The sequence below is a fragment of the Pelobates fuscus genome, chromosome 3 (genome assembly GCF_036172605.1).
Source record: "Pelobates fuscus isolate aPelFus1 chromosome 3, aPelFus1.pri, whole genome shotgun sequence".
Taxonomy (NCBI): domain Eukaryota; kingdom Metazoa; phylum Chordata; class Amphibia; order Anura; family Pelobatidae; genus Pelobates; species Pelobates fuscus.
This window is the reverse complement of record NC_086319.1, coordinates 285,557,054-285,577,292: the sequence shown is the minus strand read 5'-3', so window position 1 is coordinate 285,577,292 and position 20,239 is coordinate 285,557,054. Positions and strand designations below refer to the sequence as shown.

At 41.5% G+C, this 20,239-nt stretch overlaps 1 protein-coding gene across 2 annotated transcripts in view; it reads left to right on the top strand.

The window, feature by feature from the left end:
• Positions 1–16,290, top strand: part of FIGLA (folliculogenesis specific bHLH transcription factor) — a 30,653-nt gene extending 14,363 nt beyond the window's left edge. For both annotated transcript variants that reach the window (XM_063445593.1, XM_063445592.1), the window contains exons 3-6: positions 519–671; positions 6,616–6,849; positions 6,939–6,989; positions 16,243–16,290. In XM_063445593.1, the coding sequence (XP_063301663.1) occupies positions 519–671; positions 6,616–6,849; positions 6,939–6,965 (414 nt within the window). In that variant the 3' untranslated portion in view covers positions 6,966–6,989; positions 16,243–16,290. The remainder of the gene's footprint in view (positions 1–518; positions 672–6,615; positions 6,850–6,938; positions 6,990–16,242) is intronic.
• The last annotated feature ends 3,949 nt before the right edge of the window (positions 16,291–20,239 follow it).

Here is a 20,239-nt window from a genome sequence, read left to right as displayed (position 1 = left end):
ATAGCGCAAATTCAAGTTTTTGTTTACGTTTTGATCACAACATGTACATTTGACTCAGTCCTTAAGGGGTTAAATCCACCTCTAGTGGCTGTCTTCCGTGCCTTTTAAGTTTAAAATGTTAGCCAACAACCTTTTAATCCAGTTCAGACAGAGCAAAGCAGGGGGAACATTGCAAATGAAGAATTTTTGGGTTTCTACATTTCAATTTTTACACCTCATGAATACATGAATGTATACAAGATATACAATCTGAACACCATAACCACTATATCATATTGTAATGGGTTCAGATAGTCTATGAGCACCAACCTCCACGCTTTTGTCAGTTATCACATGTTTTGACAAAAAAAGCAGGACTCTTTCTGCACAAATATAAACAAATACCACGTGGCCTTCACATGGTCCTTATTCTTTTTGTCCTTCATATTGCTAGTTTATGTGGTTACTGTATGCACATGTGTTTCTGTGTTAATGGCGGCATGTCCACTGTGTAATAACTTTTGTTTAATGGTTTGTAGATTAGAAATATAAACAGCGGGTTTTCAAAGCTTAAAAGCATTGTGCCACTAATTCCCAAGGACAGGAAGCCGAGCAAAGTGGACACATTGAAAGCTGCTACTGAATATATCCGACTTTTACACGACATCTTAGAAGAGACAGGAGGGTTTGAGGTAACCTTTATTTCCCACATTTTAAATGACATTTCCTTTTATTATATGACCATCTAAACTATTAAATAATTCCACTATTTATAAAATATTTTTGCAGGAGGGATGCCAAAGCAAAATAAGCTAATTTAAAAATAGATTAATAGCCATTGCTATGTTTTTATAGCTCAAAAGCGTGCTAAATCCAGGTAATTGCCATCTCCAAGCTGTACTACAAGGGCCATTGGCCTTTATTTACTGAACTGGAAATTGCAAATTTTAGACCAAAATAGCCCAACTAAAATAAAATCTTGTACTAGGCAATTTTTTCAGCTGTGCTCTCAATTCTCATTTAAGGTCTCCATGATTGTGTTGGGTAAATAAACCCACAATTCTGAGATTTTCGTGATCAGTGATATCTCTTTCACCCATAGTATTGCCGAGCAAGCTGTATTAATTAATTTAATTGCAAACAACAGTTGGTCTGATAGTTTTGGAGATTTACCCATAGTTTTAAAGATGTAAATACTTGTTTTAGAAAGTCTTTAAATTCATATTCTAAAAAAAGAAGTAAACTTTTTTAAAATTTGTAAAAATCTTTATTTTTGTATGACACGTGAAAAGACACAACAGTAATGGTACAGCATAATACGTTCAACATAGTATCAGGAACAAGGTAAACTTTTGCCAATAAAATCTCTTATTAAAAAAGGATCATACTCAAAAAAGAAAAAAAAAAGCCACTGATGTATCTGAACGTTTAGGCAGGAATAAAAAGTAATGTATTTTCGCATACATTATACACTCTCACCTATATATTCTACACTTCCATTGTGCAGTTCTAATGTTCACATCTCCATTGAAGGCACTTTTGGCAGTAAACCCCTAGGTCATCGTGAGCACTGTGACGGTCTGAGGCTATGCAGCCCAATACTTGGCAAACTGTGATGCACTGTGGGTTCTGACACTTTCCTATTATGTCCGCATTAAAGGAGCACTATAGGTTCAGGAATACATGTTTGTGTTAAAACAATCATTTAGGTGGCTTGCCTCTCCCTTAAAAAGTAATAAACTTGCCTTTAAGCTGTAGTTATTCTGTTGACTATAGTGTCCCTATAGGCTTTTCAGCAATTTAAGCTACCAGGCAGGCTAGCCTTCACTTTCCAGGTGCATCAATGAGCCAATGACCCTGACGCCAGTTCACCAGCTTCACACAGGCATGTGGTATATATACAAGTGGCAAAATAAAATGTGTTAAATCCCTTAAGTACAAGTTTGTATTTAGGCTAAAAAAAATAAAAATGTACTTTCATAATGGATTGATATTCCCACATGTAGTAGTACTTGACTTTGAACAATTCAGCTTCCCAGGTGGTTTTTCCTAGTTTACCACCATTCTTAAACGGCAAAATATACAGGGTACTGGGGATTCAGCTAACCTTTTGTGAAAAGGATAAAAGCACCACGTGGTGAAGCACATTTAGAAACATAGAAACATAGAATGTGACGACAGATAAGAACCATTCGGCCCATCTAGTCTGCCCAATTCTCTAAATACTTTCATTAGTCCCTGGCCTTATCTTATAGTTAGGATAGCCTTATGCCTATCCCACGCATGCTTAAACTCCTTTACTGTGTTAACCTCTACCACTTCAGATGGAAGGCTATTCCATGCATCCACTACCCTCTCAGTAAAGTAATACTTCCTGATATTATTTTTAAACCTTTGTCCCTCTAATTTGGGACTATGTCCTCTTGTTGTGGTAGTTTTTCTTCTTTTAAATATAGTCTCCTTCTTTACAGTGTTGATTCCCTTTATGTATTTCAATGTTATAGAAAATTTACATACAATGCAATATACGCTATAAGGTTGCACTCGCAGAATATAAAGAAATGTGGCGTCTTGGGGTGCCTCCCCTAACGTAGGCTGGGTGGCTAACACCTACTTTGCCTCCTTCAATCAGAACCATAGTCCACAGACATTAAATCAATGGAACAGTATCCACTTGATATCAATATTTTAATACAAAAATGAAATAGATTTAAAAAAAAAAAAAAAAACACTATAGGGTCAGGAACACAAACATGTATTCCTGACCCTATAGTGCAAAACCCACCATTAAGGTGGCTCTCCCCCTAAAAAGGAATAAAACTCACCTTATTTCCAGCGCCGTGCAGGTCCGCCAGAGCTGGACCCACCCCCATGGTGACCTCATCAGAATTGCCGATTTTTAGCCAATACAATGCTTTCCCATTGGGAAAGCATTGGATTGGCTAAAATCTGCAAGGGGGCAGGGCCAAACACCATTTTGGCCAATGAGCATCTCCTCATAGAGATGCATTGAATCAATGCTTCTCTATGAGGAAAATTCAGCGTCCCCATGCAGAGAATAGAGATGCTGAACGGCAGAGCTGCCTACTGTGCATCTCTGAGCCAGGAAGCCCCTCCAGTGGCCATCTGAGTGGCTGCCACTTGAAGGTGTCCCTAGGGGCAATGTAAACACTGCCTTTTCTCTGAAAAGGCAGTTTTTGCATGAAAATGCATGAAGGCAATGATTATACTCACCAGAACAACTACATTAAGCTGTAGTTGTTCTGGTGACTATAGTGTCCCTTTAAACAAAAATAGTTTAAGCCCTTAAGGACACATGCCATGTGTGACATGTCATGATTGCCTTTTATTCCAGAAGTTTGGTCCTTAAGGGGTTAATGTGACTCCTCCACAAATGTGGACTTCCTCAGAGACCAATTACAAATATTAATCCCTACAGCAGCTGCATGGATTAATATTTTAAAAATAAAATTTGGTGATCAAGTGGATACTGTTCACTAATATCCTGTATATTGTGTTGTCTCTAGGGTAAGCCATATAGCAAGAGCACATTGCTATTAATGTAACAATCTTAATAGATAAATTACAGGTCACACATCCTCAGAAAAGGTTTGTATGTTGTAAGGGACCATAGTTCAGATGTTATACATTCCTTGACAGGCTGAAAGGAACACTATAGTCACCTAAATTACTTTAGCTAAATAAAGCAGTTTTAGTGTATAGAATTCATGGTTCGTCAACCTGGTCCCTACCGCCCACTAGTGGGCGTTTCAGGATTCCAGGTGGGCGGTAGGGATTTCCAGGTTGATCGGGCAGGCGGGTGCGAGCCGGCAGTACCCGTGCGACTGGGTACCGCCGTGACCATTTGCGGCTCCGACCCGCCCGGTAAACCGCCGGGGCCGCCTTCCAAAGTGTCCATCGGGTGGCCCATGCTGTCAGGGCCACCCGATGGATGCGGATTGTAAAGGGGGCCCGGTCAGCGCTGGGCGCTTTAACAGCGCGACCGGGCCCCCTGTGATGACATCAGAGTTGGGAGGAAGTGATTTCCCGGTCACTCCTCCCAGCTAAAACTGAGATCCGCGTGGGAGGAACACTAGGGAGTCAGAGTGGGAACTCTGACTCCCATCCACCTGAGCCACCACTGGACCCCAGGGAAAGTCACCCTCCTGCACCTTAAAGGTAGGAAACAGGAGGGTGACTTAAATATAATGTGTGTGTGTGTGTGTGTCTTTGTATGTATGTCTTGTGTGTGTGTGTGTCTTTGTATGTATGTCTTGTGTATGTCTGTATGTGTCTTTGTATGTATGTCTTGTGTGTGTGTGTGTCTGTATGTTTGTGTGTCTTGTCTTTGTATGTATGTGTCATTGTATGTGTGTCTTGTGTCTGCATGTGTGTGTGTCTATGTATGTCTGCATGTGTGTGTGCATGTCTGTGTGTGTCTGTTTGTATGTGTGCCTGTCTGTTTGTATGTATGTGTCTCGTGTGTATGTGTGCCTGTCTGTGTCTTTGTGTGTGTATGTATGTATGTGTGTCTTGTGTGTCTGTATGTGTGCCTGTCTGTGTCTGTATGTATGTCTTGTATGTGTCGTGTGTGTGTGTGTGTGTGTGTCTGTCTGTATGTATGTGTGTCTTGTCTTTGTATGTATGTGTCATTGTATGTGTGTCTGCATGTGTGTGTGTCTATGTATGTCTTATGTGTGTGTCTGCATGTGTGTGTGCCTGTCTGTTTGTATGTATATGCTGCAAGACTAAATATTTGATATCTGGTTCGATTTTCGTAAGGAACAAATGAAGGTCTCTTTCAGTGATATTCAGACAACTTCTCTGTTTGCGCATAATATGATTTCTCATTTGTGCGTCAGCTCATCTCCTCTCCCTTCTCAATTCCCCTCCCCACCTTTTTTTCCCCTTTTTTCTATTTTTTAACCATCCTTATAGGAATGCCCAGTAGGAAGGCTGAGCTAGGTAGCCCACTTACTATAGTCCACTATAACATACAGACACACACACAGGACACACATACAAAGACACAGACAGGCACACATACGTGTGTGTGTGTATGTGTGCCTGTCTGTGTCTTTGTATGTGTGTCCTGTGTGTGTGTCCTGTGTGTGTGTCCTGTGTGTGTGTCCTGTGTGTGTCCTGTGTGTGTCCTGTGTGTGTGTCCTGTGTGTGTGTCCTGTGTGTGTGTCGTGTGTGTGCGTGTGTGTGTGTGTCGTGTGTGTGTGTGTCGTGTGTGTGTGTGTCGTGTGTCGTGTGTGTGTCGTGTGTGTGTGTGTGTCGTGTGTGTGTGTGTCGTGTGTGTGTGTGTCGTGTGTGTGTGTGTGTGTCGTGTGTGTGTGTGTGTCGTGTGTGTGTGTGTGTCGTGTGTGTGTGTCTTGTGTGTGTGTCCTGTGTGTGTGTGTCTTGTGTGTGTGTGTGTGTGTGTGTGTCTGTATGTTATAGTGGACTATAGTAAGTGGGCTACCTAGCTCAGCCTTCCTACTGGGCATTGCTATAAGGACGGTTAAAAAATAGAAAAAAGGGGAAAAAATGGTGGGGAGGGGAATTGAGGAGGGAGAGGAGATGAGCTGACGCACAAATGAGAAATCATATTATGCGCAAACAGAGAAGTTGTCTGAATATCACTGAAAGAGACCTTCGTTTGTTCCTTACGAAAATCGAACCAGATATCAAATATTTAGTCTCGCAGCATCAACCTCAAGGATCTCATTAATCACTAGTAAAGGTAATTTCAATTTACTTTATTGTTTTCTCATTAAACATTATAAAGTTAAAAACCTTATAAACCTGCATTAAGTAGAAATAAAAAGATAAATGTACGTACATTTATTTTTTTTAAAAACACCCTCCTTTCTTAAAAATATTCCGCATTTGCGCGAAAACTGGTGGGCGGTAAGGAAATTTTTTCAACCAAAAAGATGCATTAGTGGGCGGTAGGTAGAAAAGGGTTGACTACCACTGGTATAGATCATTCCCCTGCAATTTCACTGCTCAATTCACTGTCATTTAGGAGTTAAATCACTTTGTTTCTGTTTATGCAGCCCTAGCCACACCTCCTCTGCCTATGATTGACAGAGCCTGCATGAAAAAAAAAAACTGGTTTCACTTTCATACAGATGTAATTTACTTTAAATAATTGTATCTCAATCTCTAAATTGAACTTTAATCAAATACAGGAGACTCTTGCAGGGTCTAGCAAGCTATTAACACAGCAGGGGATAAGAAAATCTTAATTAAACAGAACTTGCAATAAAGAAAGCCTAAATAGGGCTCTCTTTACAGGAAGTGTTTATGGAAGGCTGTGCAAGTCACATGCAGGGAGGTGTGACTAGGGTTCATAAACAAAGGGATTTAACTCCTAAATGGCAGAGGATTTAGCAGTGCGGCTGCAGGGGCATGATCTATACATCAAAACAGCTTCATTAAGCTAAAGTTGTTCAAATGACTATAGTGTCCCTTGAAATGAAATGTTTTATATGTGTTGACATTACAAAGTGTTTTGGAATATTAATTTGTTCTTATTTGCCATTGCATTTTGTGTTTGGTCGATAAAGTATGTTATATGAAAAATATACATCGTATTCGGATATGTTCTGTTCACTTTTTGCTGCTTTATTTTCTCTTTATTTCCAGAAAGTGGAAAATGTCCCTGATGTAGATACTCCTGAAATATACAATGGACAAATCTCCATGGTGCCAGAATTTATGGGGTCTGTACCTACTGAATTTCACCTCAGGCCTGTGGGAAACATGCAGGGCAACATCCCATTCATGCTTAAACCTGAAGAGCCTGTCTGTTTATGGAGGTCTGGTGGCGTGCTCCCTGGTTATCTAGGCATCATACAGATCCACAAAGCAGGCCGATTGGTAATGTCATTCACCAATGTCACGTGCTCATGTTAAATGTTCAGAACTGTGGAGTTTGTTTGTAGTTTATATACTCTTCTCTTTAACAGGTGCTTAACAACAATCACTCAATGTGACCTGTCTGCTTTCTGTTCCTGTTGGTGAGTGTTTAATGCACTGTAAAGTTTGCCCTTCTGACACTGTTGTTTTTAAAATTGTGACAGTCTTTGAAGTGTATATTTAAGTCAGTGATAGTCAACCTTTTTTTACCTACCGCCCACTAATGCATCTTTTTGGTTGAAAAAATGTCCTTACCGCCCACCAGTTTTCGCGCAAATGCCGAATATTTTTTAGAAAGGAGGGTGTTTTACAAAAAATAAATGTACGTACATTTATCTTTTTATTTCTACTTAATGAGAAAACAATAAAGTAAATTGAAATTACCTTTACTAGTGATTAATGAGATCCTTGAGGTTGATGCTGCGAGACTAAATATTTGATATCTGGTTCGATTTTCGTAAGGAACAAACGAAGGTCTCTTTCAGTGATATTCAGACGACTTCTCTGTTTGCGCATAATATGATTTCTCATTTGTGCGTCAGCTCATCTCCTCTCCCTCCTCAATTCCCCTCCCCACCTTTTTTTCCCTTTTTTTCAATTTTTAAACTTCCTTGTAGCAATGCCCAGTAGGAAGGCTGAGCTAGGTAGCCCACTTACTATATTGTCCACTATAACAGACAGACACACGTACAAGACACACGTACAAGACACACGTACAAGACACACGTACAAGACACACGTACAAGACACACGTACAAGACACACGTACAAGACACACGTACAAGACACACGTACATACACACACACGACACACGTACATACACACACACGACACACGTACATACACACACACACAACACACGTACATACACACACACACAACACACGTACATACACACACACACGACACACGTACATACACACACACACGACACACGTACATACACACGACACATACATACACACACACATACATACACACACACACAGACACATACATACACACACACACAGACACATACACATACAGACACACGACACATACATACACACACACACATACAGACACACACAGACACACATACACACACACATACAGGAACACAGACAGACACACATACACACATACACACAAGACACATACATACAGACACACATACCAACAGACAGTCACACATACATACAGACACACAAGACACACATACCAACACAGTCACACATACATACACACACACAAGACACACATATATACATACACACACACACACACAAGACATACATACAAAGAAACACACACACACACAAGACATACATACAAAGAAACACACACACACAAGACATACATACAAAGACACAGACACACACACACACACATTATATTTAAGTCACCCTCCTGTTTCCTACCTTTTAGATTCAGGTGACTTTCCCTGGGGTCCAGTGGTGGCTCAGGTGGATGGGAGTCAGAGTTCCCACTCTGACTCCCTGGTCTTCCACCCGCGCGGGCTGATAGCTGGAAGGAGTGACGTGCAGTCACTTCCTCCCAGCTCTGCGATGTCATCACAGGAGGCCCGGTCGCGCTGTTAAAGCGCCCAGCGCTGACCGGGCCCCCTCACAATCCACATCCATCGGGTGGCCCTGACAGCATGGGCCACCCGATGGACCCCTCCATATGCGGCCCCGGCGGTTTGCCGCGCGGGCCGGGGCCGCAAATTGTCACGGCGGTACCCAGTCGCAGGGGTACCGCCGGCTCGCGCCCGCCTGTCCACCCGGTCGTCAGGTCGTCAAAACCTGGAAATCCCTACCGCCCACCTGAAATCCTAAAACGCCCACTAGTGGGCGGTAGGGACCAGGTTGACGACCCATGATTTAAGTGTATAATTTGTTGCAAAATAAATTGTATCCTTGTTTATCTACCAAACCGTGGCCTCTATTAGACATTGTTGGATAAGCTTTTCAAATGGTTTAATATTTCTGGATAAACTTTTAAAATTATTTTTTTTCAAAATATTAATATATAAATGATTTATCTATATAAAAACAATAAGTCGAAATATTACAAAATAAGTTCTCATGATATATTGTGTGTGTGGAGGGGGAGTTTACCCAAAAATATTGAAAAGCTTATCTAACAATATTACAGATTTGTATTCCTAACAATAGTGTTCTTCCTCTACCCAGTCTGCTGCTGGCAGCTCTTCCCCTGATCTGCCTGCTTGGCTAAAATCGTCAGAAGCCACGGCAATGCCGTGCAAGCGCATTAGACCTCTCCATAGGAAAGCATTGAAAATTCTTTCAATGCTTTCCTATGGGGATATTGGCGACGCTGGAGGTCCTCACACAGCGTGAGGACGTCCAGCGACGCTATAGCACAGAAAACCTGTGCTATGAATCTAGTAGACCGCCACTAGAGGAAGAGTTAACCCTTCAAGGTAATTATTGCAGTTTATTAAAAAAAAACTGCAATAATTACACTTGCAGGGTTAAGGGTAGTGGGAGTTGTCACCCAGACGGTGACAATGGGCAGAAGTGGTCTGGGTGCCTGGAGTGTCCCTTTAAAGATATTACATTTATTCCATCTGTTTTTTTTCACTAAAGCGTTTGACAGTCAATATATTGTAAAGCTGCCCTAACTTATAGAAATTGGCCTTTTTAAAATTAATGTGTTAATATACCTCATGTGCTTTTTTTTTTCTTCTTCAAAGGACACTATATTGTGATCACTATTTCCCAAGTGCTCACCTACTTGAATGTTGGTCAAAATATCAGATTGTTAGAACCAGGTCCAGACAAGCGTCCTTTCTAGTTGTGACATGAAGGGGTCATTTAAAATTAACAAGTTCAAAAACCTAATTCCCTTTGCTGAACTACTAGTCCCTCTGTCCTAATTTATGTCTTGGTAATTAAAATCTCCAAATATTAACATTAGCTGGTTTATAACATATCCCAACCAATAATTGATTTACCTTCTTTTGCCCCAAACAGATATTTACCCATTAAGCCTTTAAATGTTCCTCATCTCATGCTGGAGATTTGGCTTTAACTCATGGTTAACATACAAACATGCCCACCACCTGTTTTTTTCTATCTTTCCTAAATAATGTGTACCAATTTAAGTTAACTTCCGAGTCATGTGTCTCATCCCACCATGTTTGTTATGCCTATTATGTCATATTGTTTAGTGTATGCCATTGCTTCTAGTAACCCGATTTTTGTTATTTAGGCTCCTTGCATAAGTAAGCATACATTTAATATTATCATGAGTTACTTGTACTTTTTGTGAATTTTTATTAATATTACATATTTACTTTGTTTTGAGCATGCCCCTCCTCCCATCTCTGCCCCCCTTGTACTGAGCTAAAGCTCATCTCCTTTCTATGACCCCCACTCACCACTAGTTTAACATTTCCTCTAACCTTCCTCCTTCCACTCCACTACCTGCCCCCACTAAACTCTGTTCGGTAAGCAGCAGACCTCCCTCAAGATTGTCGATCTAACTCAATTTCGCAATTTGCTTCTCCTGATCTCCATTCTGAGCTTCCAGAGAAGCCAGTTCTTTCCCCAAGTATGAATTAACCCCTTAACGAACGGAACGTAGGTAAGTTCGTCAAAAAACGCTCGTTAAGGACCGCGGACATACCTAGTACATCTGTGGCAAATATGAGTGGTAAACTTACCTGGACCGACGATCCCGGTCGGGGGAACTGCCCGAGACACCAACTGTACCTCTGCAGCAGCTCCAGCCACCCCGGCCCTCGAGGGCCATGTGATCACATGGCCGCAATAGGAGTCTATGGAGCTGCCTGCAGGGGGACTGTCTGCCAGTCCCCTTGACACCTAAAAAAAAAAAGAAAAAAAAAAAATATATATATATATATATATATTGTACATATTATATAATATGTTATAAAATAAAGCATTTTACAATATTAACAATATACAATAATTGTTCCTATAAGTTTTCTAGTAATTGTCCTATTTATAGTTAATACCCCTCTCACATTATTGTAAAGTACTATGGAATCTGTTGGCGCTATAATAATGATGTCTGTTATAGTGTTCAGTTAAACATAGATCGTTCGGTTGTTATGCGGCTCTTTGCTCCTTTTGGGGCCGTTTGTATAATTACAGCTGAATGCCCTACTATAGTAATAGGGTATTCTCTGGGTCCATGCGGACATTCACATAATTGCATGTATATGCTTTTAATAGGCTGCTGGCCTCTAGAGGCTTGTGTGGTGTCTAAGCCCTCTGGCTGTTCTTGCGGGTTTAGAATATAAGTAAGTGTCATGTTAGATCGCTCTCTAGCAACCCCCGTGGAGCTTAGGGTGATCCCCATTGGTAGGGCATTTTAGCGGCTTGTGTATTGTTAAGGTATATGCGTTGGTGGGGCCCGCTAGTGACTTTTATGGAGTCATAATGGCATACTGTGGTAGAGCTCCACTACAACTCACGTGGGGTAAGGCAAGCACCCTGACAGCACAGGTTGGCATCTCTAGTGGGATGAACATGAGCCTATTGGCAAAACGTGTGAGTGATTCTCGTGGCTTTAAATTAGACATAATGACAATGCCTGTCAGTGACTCCTGTGGGGTTAAAATAAACTCTTATGGTATGCGTTAGCAACACAGGTGGAGTCAATATCGGCCCATGGGTAGGGCATGTTAGAGGCTCTTGTGGTTTAAAGCTTAACAGAACAAAAAGAAAAATAAAGGTATTGGATTAACTGAAGAGTTTGTGTTGTCCCTGTTAGTCCTCTATAGTTCCTGCTGTTAGTCCTTTATGGAACCTACTGTGGCCTTGTGAAACGCTGGAGCCTCGTTGATGATAATGTAGGTTGAGTGGACAAGAGTCTCTTTATGGGGGGTCCTCCCGCCCTAGCGGGTGCGTGTCTCCTGTGGGTCTGTTTCCTCGTTTCTGCTTCGCATTAGGGTTCACTGCTTTCTGGTCCCCTGTTGTGAGCTGCTCCGAGGGGATCGATGCTGGTATATTGAGTCTTTTTAGGAACTCTGTGTGGTCTTCAGCGGCCGACAGGGTGTGTATCGCATCTCCCTGCGGTACCACCAGTGTTCCCGACAACACACATCAGTATTTGATGCCGTGATCTCGCAGAGTCCGGGTGATGGGCGCGGACTTGCGCCATTCGAGGAGGACTGTGAAGGGTAAGTCATCATATATCGAAATCCTATTGTTTGCGATCACCAGATTTGGCTTTTGTCTGCGTCCGCGGGTGCTGTGGGGGCCTTCCTGACCCTGAAGGCCGACACTAGTGGTGGCCGTTCGTCTTCTGTCTGAACTCCCAGTGCTTACAGGACTTCATTGGCAAACTCGAGCAGGGCTTCTTGGCCTATTGTCTCTGGGGCCCCGCGGATTCTGACATTTTTCCGTTGGTGGCGCACTTCTAGGGAGGAAATCTTTACTTTCATGAGATTGGAAAAAATTGTGATTATGTGATATCATTGTACATATAGAATATGCATCTACCATTCTATGAATTAGATATAACTGTGAACTTGGTAACATTTTTATATTTAATTTCTCTACTGAGTCACCAATAGTACAGGCTTATCACTTTATGGTTTACTTTCTAATTCCACATTGTACTGTGTTTCCCATGTGCCCATATATGCTTGTAATTGGATAAATGGTGCTTTATTCTATTTACAACAATCATGTAAATTCTAATGCTGGTCTTCATGGTGATATGTAACTCATCTTCTTTGCTTTTTTGTGCTTATGAATGGATTGTTATGCGGAATGTATCTCCTTATTGGCACTGATGCAGTTTTAATGGAGAGCCACCACCTGTTGATTTTATTTAGTTAGGTTATTGTTCAGTAACCTTACCAAGGTAAACAGTCAGGTAAAGTGCATAATGAGGTTTGTGTTTAAGTGTAGATGTAGTAGTAGTAGTAGTAATAAATGTGTATTGCATATATTTTGAAGGTGCCTACTTGCTGTGTGTTTGTTCAGTTCTCAATCCTTCATCTGCACATCTTTATTTAAAAATATTGTGGTAAAAAAGAGACAACGGTTAAATTTACGAAGTAGATATTGCATGAAAATATTTTCTTTTTAATCTCTAGCTGCCAGAAAATCTTATCAATGGGGAATATGTAAAAGTTAGGCAATCACCAAGGAAACTAGTAGGGACATCGCACCATGTTAACAAAGTTGCAACATTTTTTAGATCACACCACTTTGGGTCTCTGGCTTAAAGAATTTAATAAATGTTAATAGTTTAATGAAGCCAGCTAAAAAATGCACAAATGTACTATAAAGTAAGTGATGGTTTGCAATTTAAAGGGACAATTGGCACCAAAACAACTTGAGCTTAATAAAGCTGTTTTAGTGTATAGATCATGCAACTACAGTCTCACTTCTCAGTTCTCACATTTAGGAGTGAAAATGCTTTTTTTATTATTTTTTTTATATACAACCCTAGTCACTCCTTCCTGCATGTGACTTGCAAAACTTTCCTAAACACTTCTTCCTGTAAAGAGATTTCTAATGTTTAAACTTCCTTTATTGCACATTCTGTTTGATTCAGATTTTATTATCGCCTGCTCTGTTAATAGTTTTTAAACCCTACAGGAGCCTTCTGCGTGTGATTAAAGTTTTTTTTTTTTTTTTTTTGACAATCTTTATTTTCAAGATTCAAACGTATACATTACATGTAAACAGGGTTAGCTGAAGGGTACATCTATCATTATAGACACATATGTAAAACTCCGGTGTGTGGCATAAGGGTTTACATCATAGCAGAGTTACAGCAAAAATGAGCCCCATACGGAGCTTTTTAGATAAACATAGGAAGCAACTGATAGGCAGGCTGGTTAGTGCATCTGCAGGGAGCCACAGAAGTCTGCTTGTGGTCCGGAGTATGTAATATAAGACAGATGTGGGTGACTTCAAGTCATTGGTGCGTACATAGGTTAATCAAGGGTGGGGTGTAGAATACAAAAAGGGTTTGGGGCAAGAATCTGCCAACGTTAGGGAGTTTCCGTTAGGTCTAGTAGCTGACAACAATAAAACCAGGTAAGAATCACATGTGGGGTCACTCGGCTCAGTTGTAGTGTGAGTCGTGAACTCCTCTTACGTGAGTGCAAACTGTGACAGTCAGCGAACGGGGTATGGGGTACCAAATGATGGGGTAAAGGTATGCGCCTATGTCCCGATACCAAGTCGGGAGGCGGCTACGGAGCAGTCTGGCGGTTATGGGTAGGGGTCTTCAGTCCCAGCGGTCAAGGAGTCTGGGTAAGTCAGAGTCCGTCCAGTCGGCGAACCAACGTGAGGGAGGCCGTACAGACCAGGATGTGAGGGGTCAACAGTTCTGTGTCCGAGGTCTGTGTATGAGTGACAGGTGTCCGTGATTAAAGTTTTTAATTTACAGAGCAGGAGATTAAACTTCTGAAGCAAGTTAACATCTGATATGAAAATTATTTTTTTTTATTTTAATACAGTCTGTGTCAGTAACATCCAGGGGAGGTATGGCTACGACTGTATAAGCATAAGCAAAAGTGGTGTAACTACTAAATGGCAAAGAATAGAGCGGTGAGACTGCAAGGGCATTATCTATATACCCAAGCTACTTCATTCAGCTAACGTTGCTTTGATACCTAAAGTATCCTTTAAGACAAAATAGTCAAATTGGAAACATCTGCTGAACAGTTTTTTTTGTTTTGTTTTTTTGTGAGGGGGTATCAATTATTTTATTTTTGCAAACCACTCCTTTTGAGTTAATAAATAATTTTAGTTGATCGAATATGTAGGTAAATTCACAGAACGGTTTCCCCTTCTTACATTTTGAGATTGCCCATTGATTCTAGCTATATTTTGGTATCAAACCAGCATCCTCTGCATTAAAGTGTGAAATCAAATGCAGTATAAGAACAATAAAGGTCATTGGGGAGCAGCAGGGGCCTATTCCCTAGGTTCATGAAGACTTTGCACCATCTGCTTTTCCATTCCCTGGTGATGTGGTTTGATGGAGTCTTCTTCCATGCTGTGACCTCATATTCGTGGTCTTCGTTCTCTTACAGAGTTATGTAAATGCTCATCTGAACTAGTCCCTAAACCTGCTCCTCCAAGAACGACATCCCTCACGAGCCTGGTATTGGGATTATAAATAGCATTTGTACACGGGGATGGAATAAAGTGACCCATGACCTTCCATTTAATTCTACCATTGGTTTAATGGATTCATTTTCTTCTGCAGTCTCTCAGCATATAATTCTCATGACTGCTTTCTTTAAAATATGTGTGTATATAAATATTTGCACTTCTTGAATTCTGCGGCTTCTCACAAAAGCCATTTATGTGAACACACTGATGCCACACATGATAACACTTTGTGTGGTTTACAGTTTCATCTACAACTTAAACTGGCTAGTGCATAGTTAGCATTATATTTTACTTTTAATCTTTTTATTGCACACAGACCCAATCAATGATCGTATATTATTAAAGTCAGGGCAATAAGTACAATAAATGAAAATGCATTTGCTCTTTTTTTGGGATGGTAGGGAGTTTGTGTGTGTTTAAAGGATCACTATAGGCACCCAGACCACTTCAGCTCAATGAAGTGGTCTGGGTGCCAGGTCCATCTAGTGTTAACCCTGCAGCTGTAAACATAGCGGTTTCAGAGAAACCGCTATGTTTACACTAGGGTTAATCAAGACTCTAGTGGCTGTCTCACTGACTGCCGCTAGAGGCGCTTCCGCGCTTCTCACTGTGAAAATCACAGTAAGTAGATGCTGGACGTCCATAGGAAAGCCTTGAGAAATTCTTTTCTATGGAATGTTTGAATCGGTGCTAACGTCGGCAGGGGAGGAGAATTCCCCAGCGCCGATGGAGCCTGGCACTGGAGAAAGGTAAGTGTTTAACCCCTTCAGCCCATAGCGAGAGTGGGACCCTGATGGCGGGGGGGACCTAAAGACCTTCTAGTGCCAGGAAAACGTGTTTTTTTTCTGGCACTATAGTGGTCCTTTAAAGTGTAAAATGTAAGAATTGAATAAGGGAAGTGGAGAGAGAATAGGAATGGTTGTGGAAGGAATAAGGGGCTTTAGCATACGTGTATGCATTATGAAGCCGCTTATTTTACATATAGCAAATATATCAATCATAATGCTCTAGATCAGCGTTTTTCCAAACCAGTCCTCAGGAACAATAAACAGTCCAGGTTTTGTAAGTATCTCCATTGGAATAAAACCGGGAAATACATAAATCCTGAATTGTTGGTGGGCCATAAGGACGGATTTGGGAACCACTGCTCTAGATCATGTCAGGGGCAATACTAACCCCACTTCCTCCTCCACAATCCTCTACTAATCAGTTTTCTCCTGTTTTGTTTCTTAGGTGCGTTGAAAGGATGTGTGAAAATGAAGATTTATTATTTATTTATATGAATACGATGTATTAATTACATGAACTTGGCCAGGTGCTTATGTTTGTTTTTTAGAATGTTTAATGTAAAATTAAACAGTTTTGGCAAGCAGTTTACTCTGTGTGTGGTATATGGAATCACAAATAAAAAAATGTCCTGCTTTTAATGCCCGGGAAGTAAGGTAAAGAAATATTAGGAAGTTGGTATAAATGTAACTAAAATATTTAGTGTTTATCATCATTATAAAGAATGGAATAGCAAAGGTCAAGTTTACAGCCAGTGGTTTCTATGTTGCATATATTCACCATGTTTTCCCAAACATGCCATTTCTTCATGTGCCTGTATAGTACAATGTATATATTACTACCTGGCTATGTGACTTCACGTACTATAGAGCTTAGGGCAGCAATGCTGCCATTTTATGTATGTGATGTATGTCAAGGAAAACCTGGTATATCTGGAATCTCTAGTTCTTTAGTATAAAATGTAGAAAGAAACCACTGTTATAGCAGTGTTGTGTTAAACCAATTTGCGATTGGCTGATCCTACTGATCAGTAATATTAGATTTACACGAGCACCATTGGCACATAATAACCTCCATGAATAGTGGCACTGAGATTCTCGTTATTGTGAGATTTGTGGCTTTGCTACTGAGGGAGGAAAACTGTGTGGGTGCAGCAACCTGGATCATCTCTAGGACTCCTTCCTAAAATAGATGACTAGTATCTGAATAACATTGTTCCTCTATAGAGTGTTCTGGATAAACTACAAGCATGGCAAAGAGGACAAGCGTTCTGGAGTTTGTGGCTGGGCACAGCATCGATCATCCACTACAAAATAATAGACAGTGTATTAGTGTGTGTGCTCCAGTGGCACTGGGAATATGTTCTGTGCAGGAATGGCGTGTAATTTCTTTTTCATTCTGCTTCAGAGTAATTTAACAGAATAACTAGGAACCAAAAATATGTTGTGGTGTAAAGGCTTTCCTCTCCAACTAAACGCTAAATAATGAGTGTAAGAGCGACCTTATCCTGATACTGGAAATTCTAATAGCTGGATTTAAAGGAGGGCACAAGGTGTGTGCCAAGTTTACCTGGGTACACCTTAACATAGAACAAAATGCCTCTCTCTCTGTCACCTCTATTTAGGTCTCTGCATGCATTCTCGAGTATACAAAGCAAGTAAGCGGGTGTTTGTTCACTAAACTGAGAGCCATATACAATTACCGTATATACTCGAGTATAAGCCGAGTTTTTCAGCCCATTTTTTGGGCTGAAAAACCCCAACTCGGCTTATACTCGAGTCAAGGTCTGTATTATGGCAATTTGCATTGCCATAATACAGACTGGGGGAGAGGGGGGCTGGCAGAGAGCGTTACTTACCTGTTCTGCAGCTCCTGTCAGCTCTCTCCTCCTCCGCGCCGTCCGTTCAGCACCTCGGTCAGCTCCCAGTGTAAATCTCGCGAGAGCCGCGGCTCTCGCGAGACTTACAGTGTGAGCTGATAGAAGGAGCTGCACGGACGGCGCGGAGGAGGAGAGAGCTGACAGGAGCTGCAGAACAGGTAAGTAACGCTCTCTGCCAGCCCCCCTCTCCCCCCCACTGAACTGCCACTGGACCACCAGGGAAGGAGAGCCCCCCTCCCTGCCATGTATCAAGCAGGGAGGGGGGACGAAAAATAAATAAAAAATATAAATAATAAAAAAAAAATAATAATAAAAAAAGGGGATATAAGGACCACTGTGGGGGGGGGGGGGGGGGGGTATAAGGACCACTATGGGAGGGAGGGGGTGGGATAAGGACCACTATGGGAGGGAGGGGGGGTATAAGGACCGCTATGGGAGGGAGGGGGGGTATAAGGACCGCTATGGGAGGGAGGGGGGGTATAAGGACCGCTATGGGAGGGAGGGGGGGGGATAAGGACCGCTATGGGAGGGAGGGGGGGGGATAAGGACCGCTATGGGAGAGGGGGGGATAAGGACCACTATGGGAGGGAGGGGGGGGGATAAGGACCACTATGGGAGGGAGGGGGGGGAATAAGGACCACTATGGAAGGGAGGGGGGGGGATAAGGACCACTATGGGAGGGAGGGGGGGGAATAAGGACCACTATGGAAGGGAGGGGGGGATAAGGACCACTATCGGAGGGAGAGGGTGGGATAAGGACCACTATGGGAGGGAGGGGGGGAGAAAAGGAACACTTTGGGAGGGAGGGGGGGATAAGGACCACTATGGGAGGGAGGGAGGGGGGGGGATAAGGACCACTATGGGAGGGAGGGGGATAAGGACCACTATGGGAGGGAGGGGGGGATAAGGACCACTATGGGAGGGGGGGGGGGCAAATATCCTTGCACCGGCCCTGCACACACTGCATTCATACACTGCATTCATACACACACTGCATTCATACACACACTGCACTCATACACACACACACTGCACTCATACACACACACACTGCACTCATACACACTGCATTCATACACACACACACTGCATTCATACACACACACACGCTGCACTCATACACACGCTGCACTCATACGCACACACGCTGCACTCATACGCACACACTGCATTCTTTATACACACACTGTAAATAAATATTCAATTAATATATTTTTTTTAGGATCTAATTTTATTTAGAAATTTACCAGTAGCTGCTGCATTTCCCACCCTAGTCTTATACTCGAGTCAATAAGTTTTCCCAGTTTTTTGGGGAAAAATTAGGGGCCTCGGCTTATATTCGGGTCGGCTTATACTAGAGTATATACGGTAACAATGAGATCATAGATTTTATGCAACTATAACTGGACTATGCACCGAATATATAGTTATATACACCTAACTCTAGTGTAGTGTGTGCGCTATTCCTGTAACAGTTGGGCCGAAAATCCATCATGGAGTGCAAAATACAGATAAATCTGCCCTATTAGGTAATATTGTTTATAAAATAATGCTGTACACATTTGATAAAAGGACACCGTAAAAGCAGCGTTTGTAGACTATCCCCTGCTCAAAAATGTTGCAAATAAACAGAACCAGAAACATGTCCAATAGCTAATAAATGGGGGGAAAAACAATATACAGTCTTGGTGGAACCCCCCCCCCCCCCCCCCAAAAAAAAAAAAAAAGTAGGTATATGGAGGAATCTGTATAATTTGTATTTTGCACTCCCTGATATTGTTTTTTTTTTTTTCCAAGTTTAAATTAGAACTGGACTGAACAAATAGTTTGATCAGCTTTTCTGTCCACAAATGTGAACTTTCTTCAATTCTTCACAATTAGGGTTTAGTATAAAGGACAAGTATAACTGTTTGCTTTCAAGCAATATTCAATAAAATACATTTAAAAGACCCCAGGTGCACAGTACAGCAATATGCGACTGCATACCTATAGTTGACCTGTGTAGGTATTTGTGTTTAGGCACATAACTGCTTAAGAAAATACCTATTCATTCATTAGATATTCTGACCCTATTTTATTTTATTTTTGTGTTTAAGGATGAGTTCCAGAGGGAACAATGTTGCATTCTGTATGCAATTAAATATTTGATGGAACAGAGTGTTTTCAGGAATTTCGAAAAGATAATTATATGTGGCATGAGGTTATTTGGGTACCAGCACAGACTTCAAGTGGACAGAAAAAAATGATTATTTTTGTTTTTGTTTTATAGGCTTCATGTTATTTATGGTATTAACATTTTTGTAGCCTATTGTGTTTAATGTTTTGGTGGTAGGGTTGCCCACTTTGCCCTTTCAAGCCTAGCCTCTTTATAGGCAGTCAGTCATTTATTTTTTAAATACTGCAGCTTCCTCACTGTATCTCAAGGATGCTCTGTAATTCCCATCTGACTTGGGTCCTTATTTGCGAGCAGATTGCACAGAGCATCCCAGAGATGCTGCTATGTGGGTGGGTGTAGCAGTGGGCGGACCAGGCTGATGACTGTCACAGCCTTTTGTTTGCCAGCTG